This window comes from Saccostrea echinata, unplaced genomic scaffold (assembly GCF_033153115.1).
Source record: "Saccostrea echinata isolate AGI-Se365-2 ecotype Australia unplaced genomic scaffold, CSIRO_AGI_Sech_v1 ptg000056l, whole genome shotgun sequence".
Taxonomy (NCBI): Eukaryota; Metazoa; Mollusca; class Bivalvia; order Ostreida; family Ostreidae; genus Saccostrea; species Saccostrea echinata.
Genome location: NW_026889805.1, coordinates 3,553,454 through 3,573,091, shown reverse-complemented (window position 1 = coordinate 3,573,091; position 19,638 = coordinate 3,553,454). Strand labels below are relative to the sequence as shown.

General features: G+C 31.9%; 1 protein-coding gene across 1 annotated transcript; it reads right to left on the bottom strand.

The window, feature by feature from the left end:
- Window positions 1-16,268: 16,268 nt before the first annotated feature.
- Window positions 16,269-19,638, bottom strand: LOC133172940 (phospholipase A and acyltransferase 3-like). The gene is made up of 4 exons (XM_061307794.1): window positions 19,372-19,638; window positions 17,927-18,113; window positions 16,883-17,012; window positions 16,269-16,771 (listed from the first exon to the last, which is right to left on the bottom strand). Exons 1-4 carry the CDS (start codon window positions 19,481-19,483, stop codon window positions 16,652-16,654), a joined length of 549 nt encoding a protein of 182 aa, XP_061163778.1. The 5' UTR covers window positions 19,484-19,638; the 3' UTR covers window positions 16,269-16,651.

Genomic DNA, 19,638 nt, shown 5'->3' with positions numbered 1-19,638 from the left:
AGAGTAAGATCCATTCAGTCATGTCAAATACTATACAGAATTATTGATACTCATTAATTGTCTCATACATTGTAGCCTTATCACTTACATCTACTCTGTACAAGGTCTAACACGGCCTTGCATACCTTTGTGGTATATGGTACTAAATTTTGATTGGTCATCTAAATTAATTTCTGATCTCTGAAAGAAGAAGGCACGGTTTTAGCTTTATTATGCCCTAAAAATTTAATATTTTTTTAAAAAAATTTGAAACTGGCTTAAATATTAGTTGAGTATATGACTGTGATAAATCAGGAAAGAATAGGTCATGAAGAAGTACCAGTATGGAAATATGACGTCATTTTCATGTATTTCTCTATTTTAAACAGAAAAAGCCTAAAAAATAACCTATTTCAAGGGTTATTTTCCTTAAGAATATAGTGTCCACAGCCGTCGCCCACTTTAATTTTCGGATATGTTCTGTAAAATTCTTTGAAAAATCACATATCTCAAAATCTTTGTGTGCGATGCCTGTGGACAATATTATCTGAAAGAAAATTCCATTGAAAATTGATGTTTTCTGCAACTTTTTAAGAAAATACGGGAAATTTCATAAGTTTATGATGTCACAATTAGCATTTAGTAGGTCATGTGAGAAAAATGATTTGAGTTATCTTTCTGCATGGAATTTCAATGATTCAGAAAGCACTTTCATTTTTAGGAAACACAGGGCAAGATTTGTATTGAAACCGTATCTTGTTCTTTCATGTACAGGGGAATAGGTGTTTTCAATCCATTTTAGTCATCTATTTAACATGCTACAATAAGAAAAACAAAAAAAATATTATAAGTATGAAATATGTCAGTTTAAATACGACCCAATGGTAGGATATATTTGCTTACAAGGTTAATTTAACGACCATGGTATTTTTGAAATGCTGACTTTAAACATTAACTTATCTGTCAATAGCTCCTCTCGATCTAAAAACTTATCTTTATCAGGACATGCTCTTGAATATCAAATAAGTTGGTAGACATAAAAACCATATGCACATGACAGCAGAATATTTCTTCATAAAAAAAGAAAAGTTGGTGATCGTAAATCTAAAGTCATCTTGTTCTCATTACAATTTAGTTGTAAGTTGGCCCTTATCGTCTAAAGTCAGTAAAACATCCAAATAAGAAACAGATGTTTCAAACTTTGTGCTGTCTTCTACCTCAAGCTTGCTGTATTCATTTTCACTCCTACGTTCATTCGAAATATCCCTTTGATCTCGAAATAAAAGGCAGCACAGAGTCTGGCATATCTGTTTAATATTATAGAATTTTACTATAAGATATTAATGGCAACCTTACAACAAAACTTTGTGATAAACGTGATGATTTCCACTTTTCTGTCGTCAATTTATTTATTAAGCAATGTACCATTATCTATTGTATACAGAGTTCATGTCTCCCAGTTGTTTCGATACGCAAGAGCATGCTCTACATATGAACAATATCTAAAAGAAGCAAGCTATTGACAAATATGTTGATGATGGAAAGATATCGATATTTCCTTCAAAGTCAAAGTCAAAATTTCGCATATTCAATGGTTTATACAATTTATCATTGAGTCAAATGCTGACTGACGTTTTTCATACTAATTGTTAGGCCATTATTTACACACTGAATTGTCGACGGATTTTTCCGTTATTTTCCGATCATGACAAGGAGCACACGGCGGGTGTGACCGGTCGGCAGGGGATGCTCACTCCTCCATGGCACCTGATCCCACCTCTGATGTTTTGGAGGTCCATGTTTGCTCTGCTCCTATATTGTATTGTTTAATAGACTTTTGAGCTTGAATACTGTTCGTTATCTCCATATATTTCATAATCTTGTTTGTCATTGCAAGCTGCCGTCATATTTGAATGTTGACTGGCGTCTTTCAAAAAATGTAAGGCCATTATTTTCACTCTTGTATTTACGATTTTTTTTTTTGCCCATTCATGATACGGAGTACACTGTAACCAATGAGCAGGGGATGCTTACTTGTCCATGATACCTGATCCGACCTCTGTTTTAAGAGGGTCATATAATATAGCCCTGCTTTCAATTTTATAGTTTATATGGACTTTTGAGCTTGTTCACTGTTCTTTTTCTTCACATTTTATCTTAAATGTCGTCAAACAACTTAAGATTCCTTAGAAATTAATCAGATATAGAAATGGTAGATGTTGAATACAAATATCAAATAAACCTAATTTTTTACGTTTCTCATATCAATTAATTACACGGGAAATGAAAATGCGTATATATTGAGATCCTTTTTATGAAAAAAAGTATCCATCAATTAAGCTTTGATCAGATGAAATGTTTTCTTTATGGCCTTAGAGGAAATAAAAGTCTAAAACTAAAACTCATAATCTGAATTTTTCAATTATTTCGGGGGAAAATAACCTTTAATATTAGACATCGACGGATTAAAGAAACATAATTGCCAGGATCATTTTAACTTAATGGGATATATCTAATCGTTGAGATTTGATAAATTTTCGCAATATTATTTTTATGGTCTTAAAAAGTCTCGCATTCAAAAGTCAGACTATGCACATACATATATATATAACATCAGACTCAAGGAGTCTTATTCAGAGGGACAGATGGTATTCAAGGACTCTGTTTAAGAGAGACAAACAGTGAGGGTAGGTTGTTTTACAATATCTCTAAATTTGTAATGAATGATTGTGCTTTTGAACATGACTTTGTTTATTATCTTCCCATTTATTTAGTGAACATATTATACTTGTTCATATAAAGCTTCGTATCCTTGTTCTTCTTACAGACAGTTTTATATTTATGTGTAATCTGAATAGTGCGGATTATGAACGATAAATTCGGACAAACATGTAAAAGATTTTATATCTATATTTTGCCTTAATTAATGTTATAAATTAAAGAAAGGAATTCTATGATACAAAAACAATTTTTAAATTATATCAATTATAAATCTAAATTTCAATTATTGGTCAAGATGTAAATAATAAAACCATCCTTCAATAAGGTGTCTCTACAGTATTAATATTTTGATAAATATTTTTGCTAAAAATGCAAAATTTTGAAAAGCCATATTCTATCTAGTTTACATATTTAAACGTATACTTTACAGATCTTTTAAATGTAGAAGGTAAACATAACGAATAGTGATCGATCTCAAAAATTCCACAAACAATACAAATATCTGAAATTGGCATGTGGGATCAGGTGCGTTGGAGGAGTAAGCTGTTGACCAATCTGTTGACCGATCACCCCCGTCGTGAGCCCTAGGTACTGATCAGGCAGACGGAACTATCCGTAGTAGACCTAGTACAAATCAAAGGCCTAACAATTGGTATGAAACAAGTCAGCCAAAATACGACCCAATGATAGGTTATTTTGCTAACAAGGTCATTATAACGACCATAACATTTACGAAATGCTGACTTCAAACGAGGCTGTTGAAATTCCTGTAAGATCAACTTATTAGTAGCATGCCTCGCATTAAAAATTGATCTTACTCAGAGCAAGCTCTTGAGTAGCGAATAAACACTATAAGCAGGTGATAGTGGAATATTACTACATAAATAATGAAAGTTGACGATGAAAAAGCTAAAGTCATCTCGTTTGTCATACAATTGTTTATTTGCCTTTATCGTCTATAGTCAGTAAAATATCAGATGCGGCAGACTCTGTGGTGTCGTTTATTTTAAATTCACTGGGATAATTCTTATAATACATTTTCTTACAGACATGCATGTGCTTAAATATCAAGTGTTAGGCCTTATCACTTCCCTTCCAACAGTACAAAACATACATCAAAATTTGATGAATCTGGTAAAATTAGGAAGTTTACTTCCACGATTTTATCTCATTTAAAAAATCAGTTTCAGTCTACCACAGAAATTCCTGAATTTTGACGGTATATTCAAGAATTATTTTGTGTAGGACAAAGCAAACGAAGAACTGTCGTTCCATTTTAACTTTATCATTCATGTTCTTCAATTTCATTTGTTTTTGATTGATTTCGTGAGATACAATAATCTAAAGTTGTTATTAGATTTTATAATTATTTAAAATACTCATTGTTTATGTATTAAGAAAGGAATATCTAAGAATATGATACAAAGCTTTCCAGTGTTAATTTTAAAATTCATTAATGTTTGCTTCTACAAATGAGTATGGATTTCACTGGGGAGAAAAAGCATATTTCAGCTCTTATCTATTAAAACGTTTAAGAAGCGTCGATTTTATGTAACAGATATAATGTTACTTTTTTGTAATGAAGGAAATAACTTCATATTACATTTGACGATGAGACAATGATTCCATTCGATGAAAATGGACATAAACTATTTTCTCAAATTATGAAAGATACTTGTTTCTGAATGTCAAATTAAATTTAAAAAAAATTGAACACACAGACGTAATTAAATAGTTTTGATTACAAGAAAACGAGTCAATTTTTACTTTGCTTTTGAATTTAAATTTGCTCACAAATGTAACAAAACATCATCATTTTGAGTAAAACAGTTTTTATCATCCATTGATTTATCACCAGGCAGGTTGTAATGTTGTATATTTTCATAAAACGTTCAGGTAGAAAATGAAGAGCTCTTGGTTGTACATTTTCCTTTCTGTTACAATCAATTCCATGAAGAGTAGAGAGATCTCTACGTTCAATATTACTGTTATGATGTCTTCAACATCGAACATCTCCGACAACGCAAAATCAACTAATACAACAAAGGTAAATTTCTCAATCTTACATGGAAACTAGTGATTAAACTCAGAAGCAAACTATGTACTTGTTCTACAAGTTAAATTGCAGTGCATTTTCTTCTTGAATGTCCAAAGCTATTTGCAAGGAAGACAGCTTGATGGACGAAATAGTGAACATAATGTGTCCAATCATACGCTAATCTAACAAATAATAGTGATGATATAATCGCTAATACCATTCTGGGATCAAGGTGTTATTCTCTTGTATCTGAGGTGGAGTGGGAAGTGTTTAGGCTTGCTGTGGCAGCTGGTGTAGCGCGCATAATGACAGAGATGAACACTCATTTACATGTAGCATAAAACTTTAGCATTTAAACTTGATATGATGTGATATAGTGTTTAAAGGCAGAGATTTTTTTACCGGATGGTAAATTTCAGGTGAGGGAGGGGCTTTTTTGTACAGGTGTGAATGCCTTGAGTGCTAGAAGTCTACCTGTGGTCGATTTTCTACTAATCCCTATACAAAAGAAGTGATTAAATACACAGTAAAATATACAAGAAGTCAAACTTTACCTGTGTGGGAATTATGAGATGATTTTATTTTAGAACTAAAAAGTTGTAAATGAAGTGTTAATATATAAATTTATATATTAATTTGTATTTGAATGTGTGTCAAAGTGTCCCCATCCATTAAAAAGATTCAAATATTTGTTGAGCTGTGAAAAAAAGTTATTATACCAAATTCTGATACATTATCACGAAGAATATTAAAATAATTATTTCAAATACTATGGTGTATATATATATACATATATACATATACATATATATATATATATATATATATATATATATATATATATATATATATATATATATATATATATATATATATATATATATATATATATATATATATATATATATATATATTCAAGCTAAAAATTTTATAGTAATACAGCTTCTCTGTACCATGTGAGGTAAATATCAAAGGATCAAAAGATAATTTGAAGTTTTTCACGTGTGCCAAACAAGGTGTACAGGGTATACACAGAGACTAGAAAGTAAATGTCAATCAAGTTCAAGCACCAAATGATATACCTTTATGCACTTGAATTACACGGGTACACAGACCAGGTATTTTTGAAGGTGGTGCTTAAAATCTCTGCCATTAAGATTATAGACATTAACTCGTTTACATATTTTTGTTCTCAAGTTCAACTCTAATTGCATACGTAACAGTTCGTGCATTGATCTCTGCTGCAGAAGAAATAAAGAATGTTTGTCTATCTGTCGTTCTAAGAGCGTGACTGTGAAAACATAGAAACGCCACTCTCAGTTAAAACAGAAAACGTAGAATACATATTATCAGATTCTAAATTCTAGATTGTAATTTTAGGAGATCAAGTCTTCAAACAAACTGTCGGAATTCCCATGGGTACCAATCGCGGCCCGTTATTATTTTTGTATTCACGTGAAGCAAAATTCTTCTACATGAAAAGAAGAAATCTCTTGCTGTGGCCTTCAAATCAACATTTAGATATATCGACTACGTCTTCTCTATAAAAAAAATAGTCATTTTTATTCTGTCCGTCACGGTCACTCAGTCGGTAGAGCGCTCACTCCGTGATCGGAAGATCGAACCCCTGCCGCGACTGACATAAGTCAATAAAAACTGTTCATTCGCCAAGCACTTTAAAGTGAAAGTTGAGGGTCCTTTAAATGATACCTTAAAAATGGAGGTCGCACGGTGAAGAGCTTCAAATGTAGATCTTTACTCGGCACTCAGGGCTTTTGAGCAGTGAGGGTTCTTTATCGTGCCAACGTCCACCGTGACACGGGGCCTGGATTTTTAAGGTCTCGTCCGAAAGACCCGCAACTTTCACTTCAATGTGCGCTTGGCAAAGGAGAGTTTGCTACCTATTATTTATCAACTTGGGTCAGTCGCGGTTGTAATTCGAACTCACGACCTTCCGATCACGGAGCGAGCGCTCTACCCACTGAGCTTTCGTGACAGCGACAGGCACGTAACTTTAAAAACCTTGTTTATGCCATGGAGGAGTAAGCATTTCCCTTTTGAGAATTTGCCAAACGTTGACTTTAAACGAGACATTTGATATCCTTATATCATCAACTTACTTGTCTATAGCATGCCTCGATTTTTTCGTACGTAGAGCTGCTCCTACGCATTGAATCAACTGGAAATCTCTATAATAGGTACTTTACAATCATTGTTCTTCTTCCTACCACACTTCGATCGAAAAATAAAGAAAATATTTTATTTCTTTTCATTTTTTTAATAGCATTAAAACTGATGATTTAAGTTTGTTTTTTTTTTTTGAAAATAGCATTTTTCAGTTAAAATCATCAAGATCTAAGGTTTCTATTGATATTGGTTTTCTGTTCTTTTTAGCATATTGACAAAAGACAACCAGGAAACATTTCAACACAGTTCAAGGATCTTCTAGATCGCAACTTGCATGCCTCATCATCAAATAAAGTCAAGTTCCCTTTTAACTGCGAAAAAAATGATAAGAATTGTGCAGCGTCAATGGACGAAACAGCAGAGTTTTTATGCGAAAACACATTTTCATCCACTCACAATAAAACGTTCAGACAAACAAGTCAAATAGAAATGCCTTATGAAAATTTCCATTTAAGACATTTCTTTGCATTTTTGGCTATATTATGTAACATTGTAACAATCATAGTTATAGCTGAATATTCAAGCCTTCGAAAACCTTTCTATCTATCCATTCTGAGTCTAGCGTTTGCAGATATTTTATGCATTTTGTATGAAATTGAGTATATCTTTAACTTAGATGATCTCTGTTCCTACAGTTCAAATAAAAAAATATACGATGTATACAAATACTCAACGAAACTTAATGGTAAATTAAACATCACGTTTTTAGCAACAGTGAGATACTGTATGTTCGTTTACCCACTTAAAAGCCGTGCATTTTTAAGAAACAAATATATCATAATTTCCTCTATTTTTGGTATAATACTGAGTGGAATATATGGTTATTGTATTGTCTTTTATTTATGGTGGTTAAAAAATTTAAAAACACGTACTTTGTTAATTGTTATTGACGACATAGTCCTCATAGTATTTTTCATTGTTATCAATATATTATTTTTCATTCATCGATTAAAAACTGTGAAAAAATCTAGAGCAGCTGGTGGTCTTCAAGTTAAGATTGCGGTTATTGTGGTCTTCATTTTGATTCTAAGTACTGTGGACTCAATCATGTCGCTAGCAAAACAATTATTAGACCTTCCTATTGTCGACACTGGTTTAGCAGGACTTCCTGTTGTCGACAGTGGTTTAACTGAACTTCCTGTTGTTGACACTGGTTTAACAGAACTTCCTGTTGTCGACACTGGTTTAACTGAACTTCCTGTTGTCGACACTGGTTTAACTGAACTCCCTGTTGTCGGTAAGAATTTATCAGAACTCCCAACTGTAAACATGGATTTATCAGAAATTCCTCTTGTCGACAAGAATTCGTCAGAGTCTCTTTTTGTAAACAACCCTTTTGACGAAACCTGGTCAGACTTTCTTTATTATGCAACTTCTTATTATTACATTTTTGTTCATGGTATTAATCCTTTCCTTTATTTCTTTTCTTCACCAGCTGTTAAAAAGATTTTTTCATCAATGCTGAAATGTTTCAGGGAAAAGTAGTTTATTGTTATTTTTCCCTCAGTTTTAGATATTTTCATGCCATTTTTATAATGTTTTCAGGATTATAATTTTCTGTGTCATTTTACTGGTGTTTTGTATGTACTGTACGTGTACATAGATTGGCGTATTCAAAATTCAAAACCGCAGTCACTGGGTATAGAGTTGTTGGCGAAATCATGAATTAGCGCTATACATGTCCGTGTCGTATATTGTATGTATAAATGATTTCTTAACGGTATTCATGAATTAGCGCATCGTTGTCTGCACCAAAGGCGCTAAAATATGAAGCCCGCTTTTTTAAGTACATATACAGTATGACAAAAGAGCCTTGACACCGCATGCATTATTTGTCCTTTCTTTAATTTTCTACTATTGTTTAAAAGACATTGATATGTATTAAAGTCAAACCGTAAACATTTTTCAAATATTTTTATAACGATTTATTACATTTTCAAAAGTGAAATACTGTCATTTATTTACTGAATAAAAGTGATTTTCTGACACAGTGTGAAAGGGTATCAAAATGGTATTCTCACAGTGTGAGAATAGAAGTGCGGCAAAACTAACAATTTTCCTTCCCTTAACGAAGAGTGTTTTAAAAAAAATCCCTGGCCTGTTATAAGATAGAGTTAATGAGTCATCCTGACCGAGACTGATAGTTATACTGAAAAAAGTTTTTCCAAATATGTCGTTTAAAACCCATGTTTACAACTTTTTTCAATCTCGCAATCGCTTAGCTAGGTCTTAACCGCTCAACTATGACTTCACAGCCTATGACACCGTGTTACGAAAAGCCAGAGGCAAAGGGAAAATCTAAGAAAATGTAATAAACAGAAAATTCAATGTTTTGTAGATGAATATGGAATTTATTTCACTCGTGAGACAAGATGTTTTTTTTTATATTTTCACTTGAACTTCGCACTCGTGAAAATATATAAAAAAAAAATCCTGTCCCACTCGTGAAATAAATTCCATATTCATCTACAAAACATTGAATATCCTCTATTATTTTTTTTTTCTTAAATTTCTGAGAATAGAAAAAAATATATTGATTTTTTATGTTGTTTTTAAAAAAATCACAATAAATCTTTTAAAAGTTTTTTGATGTTCATGTATCATTAAAACCCCTTAACATTTACTCTTACAAGATATTGATATGCATATTTATTAATTACTTAATTACTTAATTAATTTAATTTAATTATTCATTTATTTATTTATTATTTATTTATTTATTTATGCATTAATTAATTAATTAATTTATTTATTTATTTATTTATTTATTTCCATTGCGGAACTGTGGAGACCGGTCCTTCGGATGAGACCGTATAAACCGTGGTCCCGTGTCGCAGTAGGTGTTGGCACGAAAAAAATCTCTCACTGCTTAATGGACCTGAGTGCCGAGTACAGTCCTCCACCGGCAAGTGGTGGGGTCTTCATATGCGTGAAAAATTCTCGATAGAGACGTTAAACAACAAATAAACAAATAAAGAAAAATTAATTAATTAATTAATTAATTAATTAATTAATTAATTAATTAATTAATTAATTAATTAATTAATTAATTATTTTATTTCATTTTATTTATTTTGATAGATAACGCAGATTTGATGGAATTCCAAAGGTAGTAATTGTACACCATTGTCAGCAGACTTGCTTTTTGCATTCTTATGAAGCAAATTAAATCAAAAACTTACACACCTCTAAATAAGTTATCATTATCTTCACCTTTTTTTATTTGTTTTCAGCTTATTATAATACCCAGGGAGTTCGATGTAGCTCTGGCAAGATTTAGTGAAAATAAGCGAGACTGTAAATAGATCAGGTTAATGATTCACGAAAGGAAGTGACAGTATAAACAGAAAAAAAAATATGTTTCATTTCATTTTTTGTCACTACTCGATGAAATATGGAGATAACAAACAGTATTCAAGCTCAAAGTCCATTAAAACAATACAAATCGAGAGCAGAGCAAACACAGACCCCAAAAAACATCAGAGATGGAGGAGTGAGCATCCCCTGCTGACTTGTCACACCCGCCGTGTGCTCCTTGCCATGACTGGGAAAAAACGGGAAAATCCATCGAAAATTCAGTGTGTAAATAATGGTCTAACAATTAGTATGAAAAACATCAGTCAGCATATGACTTTATGATAGACTGTATTTGCTGACAAGGTCATTGTATCGACCTTAGTACTTACGGAATGATAACTTCAAACGTAATTGTTGATATCCTTGCTTCATCAACTTATTTGTCAATAGCTTGCCTCGTTTTAGAAATTGTTCGTAGAGAACTGGGAGATGAAAACGTACCCATATGCAGGTGATAAGGGTACATTGCTACATAAGTAAGGGAAGTTGGTCGAAAAATGATATCATCACGTTTATCATAAAGCTTGGTCGTTACGATACCATTAATGTCTTTTTCTAGTAAAATATCCAAATATGAAACAGATGTGTCAAACTCTTGGATGTTTTTTTTTATTTCAAGCTCACGGGGATATATCGAGTCGACATATGAATGGAAGTAACTATTTTTAATTGATAATAGGTCTTTGTTATATCTAAATGTCGATTTGAAGGCCTCAGCAAATATTTTCTTCTTCTCATGAAGAAGTTTTTGTATAAATTCTGCTTCATATGAATACTAAAATAGGTCTGCTAAGAAGGGGGTGCTTTTCGTACCCACGCATGGGAATTCCAGCAGATTTTTGGAAGACCTGATCTCCAAAAACCACATAGATACTGTCAATCAGAAACTCCAGCATCTTTTTCATATCAACTTCAGAGCACTTGTTTGTACAATCAGAATGTTTTTTTAACAAAATATTTTGCAAATGACAAGGAAAGTATATTTACGAGCTCCATTTTTACTGAAAAAGCAGCTGTCTATGATGTCAATTTATCGTGGGGAATGGTTGTATAAAGTGTTGAAAAGTAGTACGTTTTGATGTTATTGATTTTGTAAAATTTTGTGATTTCAAATTTTCTAAAAGTACTGGAAATGTACCTTTATCCCTCAAACTTCTTTAATTTTAAAATAATTCTGTATTTTTTGCAGTTATGTAATAAATTTCTTTTTGGACAAACAGGTTTGCTTAAGAAACTATATTTTCTGGCTCAGAGTAGTATATGCTAAATAAGGTATCATAGTCATTTATAAACCAACAAATCAACTAAATGAGTTGAATTGCATAATGGTTTGCTTCGAATACTACAAGGAATATCTCATTTTCTACTCACTGATGGAAAAACACCATTATTTTTCATGCATTTCGAAAATGCCTTAAAAATACAATTTTATTATATCAGTGTAATATAGAGATAATGACCCCTAATCATATTTCAAGTCTATTAAAGCAATACAAATCGGGAGCAAAGCAGACAGACCTCTAAAAACATCAGAGGTGGGATCAGGTGCAATGGAGGGGTTAGCATCTTTTGTCGACCGGTAACATCCGCCGTGATGGTAAACAGAAAATCCGTAGACCATTCAGTGTGAAAATAATGGCCCTACAATTTGTATGAAAATTGCCAGTCAATATTCGACGTAATATTAGATTGTATTGCATGTTTGACTTGCTGACAAGGTCATTAAATCGACCATAGAATTAGGGAAATGTTGACTTTAAGGCATTCAATGTATAACGACCATATTTTGTACCTAATAAATGAATGGTCCGAAATGATTAATCATGGTAGCATTTTGAAGGTGTTATGAAATAAACATGCTCCACTAAAGGAATTTACAAAAATTTAATTATTGTCCAATTTATTTCACCTTAAATTTTACATTGACGTTCATGGACAGCGCATATTTTATTAAGATACGAGGGTTGTCCAAAAAGTTCGTGGACAATGGCGTTTTTGTCAAAATGAATGGTTCAAGAAATGCTTATTGTATACCAAAATATTAGTTATGAAAATCCAAGTCGGAATAGTTTGGTTTTTACTGTTTGAACTTAATATTTTTGTAAAAATCTCGGTCATTAAAGGTCGCCGATAGTGCGTACGGACCAGGGTTAAAAATGCCATGAACTTTTAAATAAAGTGATCTGATTGAAATGATTATTTTCTTTTTAAAACGAGTCAAAGCTGAATAAAAATTTAATATATCACAAATAAAGCGGTTATCGCCATTTTCTGATACCTTTAGTATCGCTTACTAAATAGACAATGAAAATATTAAGTGAAAACCGCAAGAAGTATGTTTCAAAAATTGACAGAAAAAGAGACGTCGGCCATCCGAACGGGACAGCGTCCAATCATACAATTAAGGTGAATATGCTTGAAACGTCGTCAAAAACAAAATATTTATTCAAACAACTTAAATTTATTGGAAAATATTTAGTCTAGTGATTTGTAATTGGTGTATATGATTTTTCAACGGTGTTTTAAGTGACCTCTAAATTTTAGGGTCACGTAGAGGCCTGCATTAACTTCATATGCAGGTGATAATGATATATTCCTATATAATTAAGTGAAGTTGACAATGGAACAATTGAAGTCATCATACAGTTTTGTTGTTTTACCATCAATGTCTCTTTCTAGTAAAATATCCAAATATAAAACAGACGTGCCAGACTCTGTCTTTTATCTCGAGTTCAAAAGGATATATCGAATCAACGTAGGAATTAAAATGAATATTGTTTATAGATAAGACTTTTTGATGTATCTAAATGTTGAATTGAAGGCGACAGCAAAAGACTTTTTATCATGTAGTTTTTTAAAGAATTCTGCTTCATATGAATACAAAAAATACGCCTGCTGATAACGGGGCGCAATTGGCACCCATGGCAATCCCCAGAGATTGATGGAAGACTTGATCTCCAAAAACTACAAAGATATTGTCAATCAGAAAGTCAAGCACCATTTTAATATCATCTTTGGAGTATTTGTGTGAACAATAAGAATTTTTTCCAACAAAAACATTTTGCAAATGACTAATGACAAGGTAAATAAATTTAGAAGTTCGGTTTTTGTTTAAAAAGCAGGTGTCTATAATGATTATCTTTTATTTATCGTGGGAAATAGTTGTATAAAGTGTTAAAAAGTCGTTATTGATTTTGGTAAAATTTTGTGATTTCAAATTTTCTGAAGGTTCTTTGGAGTTTTTAAGTATCCTAATTTACACAACTTCTCAAATTTATTGTTTTACAGTATTCCTGAATTTTCTCATTCACTGCTTTTACTACTAAATGGAAAGAGGCTTGAACATTTACTGTAATCCGCTATATATCTCTATTTGTAAGGATTTTTATGTAGTTAGGAATCCAGTATAGGTATGGTCATTTAAATTCAATTTGATTGTTCGGAATATTTAACATATTTAAAACAGGCATATATACACAGACTTTAGCAATTGCCTGTTTGCTTCCAATTTATTTGAAGAAGCTTATTCTGTCCTGCAACCATTGATTGGATCAACCAGGACCATGCGTCTCGAAATAAATAGCATTAACTTTCGTAGAGGTGTTTCCCGTGCAAAAAAGTTCTTCTGACCCTCAATTCGACATTTAGATATATCTGAGGCTTTTTATAAATTTACAATATTCGTTTTCATTTATGGTTTACTGTAAAAAAAAAAACTTACAATTAAAATAGGCAAGAGAACATGCGTACAATTTTTAGAACGAGGGAGATTACTGAGCGTGTAAATGGTGAAGATAAGGAACAGTAATAAATCTCATAAATCCATTAAGCAAAACAAATCGTGAACATGGTATAAACATGAAACCCTGGAAGTACCAGAGGGAGGATCAGGAGCCTAGGAGAAGTAGGCATCCCTTTCGATGTCTCACACCCGCCATGAGCCCTATGTACTGGTTAGTTAAATAGTGTACTCCTTAGTCAAATTTAGTATAAAAGAAAGGACTTAACAAATGCTATGAATTATGTCAGGCAAAGTAAGACCTAACAAAAGGCTGTAATTAAAAGCAGTCATTAAATTGACTTTAGAATTTTTAAATGGGGTTGTTGAAATCCTTGTAACATCAACTTACTTGACAACTAAGTGGATGATACCAGGATATCAACAATCTTGTTTTACTTCAATGTTTTGCAAATTCTATGGTTGTTACAGTGGCATTGTTTGGAAATTCAATGAAATATGGAGATAACGAACAGTATTAAAGCTCAAAAGTCCATTCAAATAAAACAAATCAGGAGTAGAGCAAACACGGACCTCTAAAACATCAGAGATGGGATATAATAAAGGGTACACGGCACGAGTAGCCGGTCCACAGGTAATGCTCCCTCCCCCATGGCACTTGATCCTACCACTTGATGTATTTATAGATTGGTGTTTGCTCAGCTCACAATTTGTATTGTTTTACTCAACTTTTGAGCATGATCACTGTTCGTTATCTTCATATTTCATAGAAAGCCCAGTTAATGGAAGATCGTGACATTAATCTGAAAATCTTTAGGTATAATGTCATAAATTCGATCGTTTAGGTAAACCAAAGGAGACCAGACTGACTGAACTTGCCTCGCGGTTGTCCGGATTCATTTCAAATTAATTAGATATCAACATTAAAATTCAAAATGTAAATAAATAGAGTTTAGTAGCTTAGTTGTAGTGCTAGATGTTTTTGTTTTCATCTGTTTTGTATTTTATGACTTTTTAACCTCTTCTATGATTGAACTTAAATGCCAAGATTATGTCTGTATAAGTGCATTGTCATATAAAGGTTGATTATATCCTGCATAATGCCAGGTTTGTATCTTTTGTATGCTAACAATTTGTATTGTAGTTGAACCATGAATGGCCTGCTTCAAAATTAAACAGTTCTTTACTCAATTTTCAACGTTGAAATTTGATATAGCGATGGAGTCCAGAGGTTACTAGGTATTTCATCAGAGGCTTCGGTTTGTACTTAAGGTCAGATGACACGTTCCTCAAAAACATATATTTCCCAAGAATTTGTCGCTCAAGTTTTGCTACTTAAACAAAATTTCTCATAGAATATTAAGGTACCTTACCAGGCATTTGTGCAAGATACCAGAGGGCGCTAATTCTTTTATAATCCTAATGGGTAATCTTTTGAACTGCCCATGTCACAATTTTTGGTGTAGTTATTTTTAAAAAACATTGAAAACATTTTACAAATCAAAAGAATATGACAATTATGAATATTTTCTTATATAATACCAAGAAAAAAAAACATATATTTGAGGTACGTGTCGTCTGATTTTAAAACTTTTGGAATACAGCTTCTTTTTTCCGCAAGCTTTGAAAATAGAGAGAGAGAGAGAGATTAAATCCCATTTATTATGCAACTTTAAATTAAGATTCAAAAACTTTAAGATTAGTAGAAAAATTTGTACACACAAATCCAGAATAAAATAACAGAAAGACACGGTAGAAAGAAAATATGAAAGATTACAAATTAAAAATTATAACGAAATTTAAATAGATAACGATGCAATGAAACTGAAAAAAATGACCTCGTATGAAGGGAGTCGAAAAATAAACAAAAATATATACATTGTACAATAAGAGCAAAACTATAAAGACTTAAGATTCAAACTCATTGACTAATGAAATATACAAATATATTACGTATAGACGGTTGTTCTCTGTTTCATTAATAGATATTACTATTAAATGCATAAATAACCTGAAAAAAAAATATGTTACATATAAGTTGATATCTAATAACTCTAGAAAGTTAATAAATAACTATTTATTCTAGAAGGAAGTGGAGTTTGTTCATGGTTTATGAGCTATATCATTTTATGAAATATCAGATCATTACATCTTCTATTCATAGCTGACAAATTCAATCCAAAATTAAATTCTGATCCGAATTCACATAAAAAGAAGGTGAATACATCCATAACAGATCATTTTTATAAATTCAATAAAGGCGAACATAATTTATCTATCAAAAAAAAAAAGGAAAGAAAAAAAACAAATCCAATTTTTTCTTTAGCACTATTTGTTAAAGATTTAATATTTTACAACTGATTATAATAATATGATATGAAGGAGATATTTTGCGACTAATCAATATATGATAGGAAGTTTAAGAGCAGCCATTAGTATTGCACTTCAAACAAAACCAAAAAATATAAATTTTAAAAGGTAATACCTAGTGAAATCAACGGTATCATAATTAATGAATCACAGCTTACTTTAAATACATAAAATATTTATATTTAACAAATATTTCAAAAAATAAATCACTAGGTGTCGAATAAATAATGTCCATAACATTTCTGGAGATTGACACGTAATCAAGCGCTCTCTGTTTTCTTTTCCTTTTTCTCTTCCTTTCCATTGAACCACTCCTTAATTAATCCTCCCACCATCACCATGGCTCCCCCGACCATCATCCAGGTCAAGGCCGTGTTGGCCTATAAATAGAAAACATTTCAATTGATAACCTGTATTTAGTAACTTGACATAGAGAATTTATCTGATGACCACTACAAGGAATTATTATAAATTCATTTCTGAACACGCACCTGTTCTGACCAGTTCACTCCGTATCTACAGTAGGCAGCAAAATGCTCACAGTTATTCCACAGTACATTGTAGCCAATCTTTCCAATTTTCATCAAAGCTTCTTCAACAATTTCATGTGCTGGACGTGGTCTACATGTTTTCAAAAAATATTAGGTCATATAAAAAACATAATTCTTTGGAAATTTATGAGTAATACCGACGTCGTATGCCCAAATAAATGCATTACAAAGGCATTTAGAAAAATCTGGATTTCATGCATATTAGTTTCGAAAAAAGTCAAATATCTAACAACTGACAAAAGTCCAACGAAAATGTAAACTTAAAAAGTAGGTGAGCCTGTTCTCATTAAATTCATTTAAGAAAGGAATGTATTTGAAAAGGGTGTCCTTATGCTCATGCAGTTTTGTTTCAATAAATGGCTAGAGCTTTCCATGTTGCCAGTCTGCGTCTTACAAAGTTATGGAGAATTATTTTCCATTTTTCAAACGTTTAGCAATTTGTAAAATTTCACAAATAGACTTTAAAACTTTTGCCAATTTTACTTAACTGGATTGACAGAATTATGTAGAAAATGATGCATTTTCTTGGAATTCAATTTGAAATCATATCAAAAGGAACCCCGATACCTATATTCAATTTAATATCATTTTAAAGAAGAGGTCAAGAAGTTATGAAAACCATTTTCTGAGAGACTGTAGGCAATATTGATACCTTTTCTTTGTCTGAGATGGAGAAAACTTTCATTTTTTTTTTATCTGATTTTCTCCATTTTTTAATCAAAAAGGGCAGTTTAAAATATGTTTTTGTTGAGTTTATCTAAAAATTACGCCCAGATACACCTTAATTTATAAAGCTATATTTGTAAGGGATTGTTAAAGGAATTTGTTTCTTTAATTTGAAAAATATGTAGGCACTCTTCATTTACTACTGTAGATCTTGACCTTAAATAAACATTTTATATCTGCCATTTAAAAATAACAAACACAATCTTAATGTTTTGTGAAAGCAACTTCATCTACTTCGTACTATATTTATTGTTTTACCTGCATTTTCTGTCTTTGTTGTTGTTTATTTCGGCCTTGGAATCCAGAACCACCTCCCAGAAATTCTCCCGTTTGACCACTGCCTTGTTGAAGGTTTTCCCACAAATGGTAAATACATGCTGTGTTTTTATGTTACCATTGATACCGTCATTTTCATCACCGGCTAAATGTACAACTTCCTCATTTCCTGTCAAAAACAAGAGGTGATTATAGTTTCAATAAAAAGTTTATGCTTGATATACATCGTTATTCATTGTCTATAGTACACATGTACTTATATCCATCCCTAAGGACCTTGTAACTATGTGATGAACTATCTCTGAAATCCCGTTGGATACTTGTGCTTTTGTCCTATAATTGTGTTTCTTGTGAATCTTTTGAAGTACTGTAGGTCCATTCCTCTGCGTACATTTCACCAGTGCAATTACTACGTATCTGTTAATTTTTATTCCCTGGTATATATGATATTTGCACACATGTCTGCACTATGGGTTTATATGTAGCTATATTGATAACCTGGTCCCTTGCCCGAAATGAAAGTTACATGTAGGGCCATTCCAAGTTTTTTCTATGTTTAGCGTCCGCGTGCGCCTTGGTTTCTGACACCCCATATCAGAAAAAAAAAACAAAATCAGGGGTCCTAAAATTGATTATTCTGGTCGAAATCTTTGAATTCTTTCAATTTTTCTATATATTTGTCTACAATATGTCGTATTAGGTATATTTTAAGCAATTTATACCTTAGTTTTGCAAAAGAATAAATCTTTCTACAAGAAAAAAATCTTAATGAAATTATATCCTTCGACAATGTAATTTGTAAGACTTTAAAGTCTGTGTTTTTATTTTTTGGTTTGTGTGGGTTTTTTTGCGAATAGGTAGGTAGGATTTTGAAAGATGGGTGGGCGCTAAACAGAGAAAAAAAACTTGGAATGGCCTAGTTGTAGCAACCCGAAATGAAAGTTACATATATAAGTTGGAGCAATCGATGAAAATTTTGTAGTTGGCAATCCTTGAGCAAAAACGGATTTAATACAGTTTGAATTTACGATTTTTAAAATGTCATTAAGTTAAATTTGCATTTATACTATCTTACTGACCAATAACAAAAAAGAAGGATTTAACATTTTACGTCGTATGAGGTACATTATGGGATTTTATACTATAAAGTTTCAATCATTTACTTTACACTTCAAGCCGTTCAAATTACGTTAACCAGTAAGTTCTTATATTTCGTTGTTACATTCTAATAACTATTATCTGATTTAACCCATAATTGTCTATCCTGTTGTATTCAAATCAGTTATACATCCAGCAAATTATAATATTGCTACAAGTACACACATGACAGCTGCATGATATTGAACAGTTGTTGAAAGATCGATATGTCAATCACATATTAAACAATATCGATGTATTTTGCTTTAATTAATTAAAAACAACCTTACCTAAATAGACAGCCCAGTGGGAGTACCATCCACGGGGAAACTCCAGTAAATCTCCTGCTTTTGCTCTGGTCAGAACGCTTCTGTTGTGAGCTTCGTGTGTTTTCGCTGTCATGTTGACATTTTTTGGAATCCCGGGAAGATGTGCGTACAATTTCACCTACAGATTCCTCACTTAAAAGATATAAAATTTTGTATTCTGTTCCAATCAATACAATTTAAGTACTGTGAGTACTGAGTACTACGAATTTATCACCAGTTAGTTTACAA

Bases quoted from the DNA above. Each gene is read 5' to 3' on its own strand.
- LOC133172940 (XM_061307794.1), bottom strand. From the start codon at position 19,483: ATGACAGCGAAAACACACGAAGCTCACAACAGAAGCGTTCTGACCAGA. The intron at 18,114-19,371 runs GTAAGGTTGTTT...TGTTTTTGACAG, and splicing joins CCACTGGGCTGTCTATTTAG to GAAATGAGGAAGTTGTACAT. The intron at 17,013-17,926 runs GTAAAACAATAA...GAAAACATGTAG, and splicing joins AACAAAGACAGAAAATGCAG to ACCACGTCCAGCACATGAAA.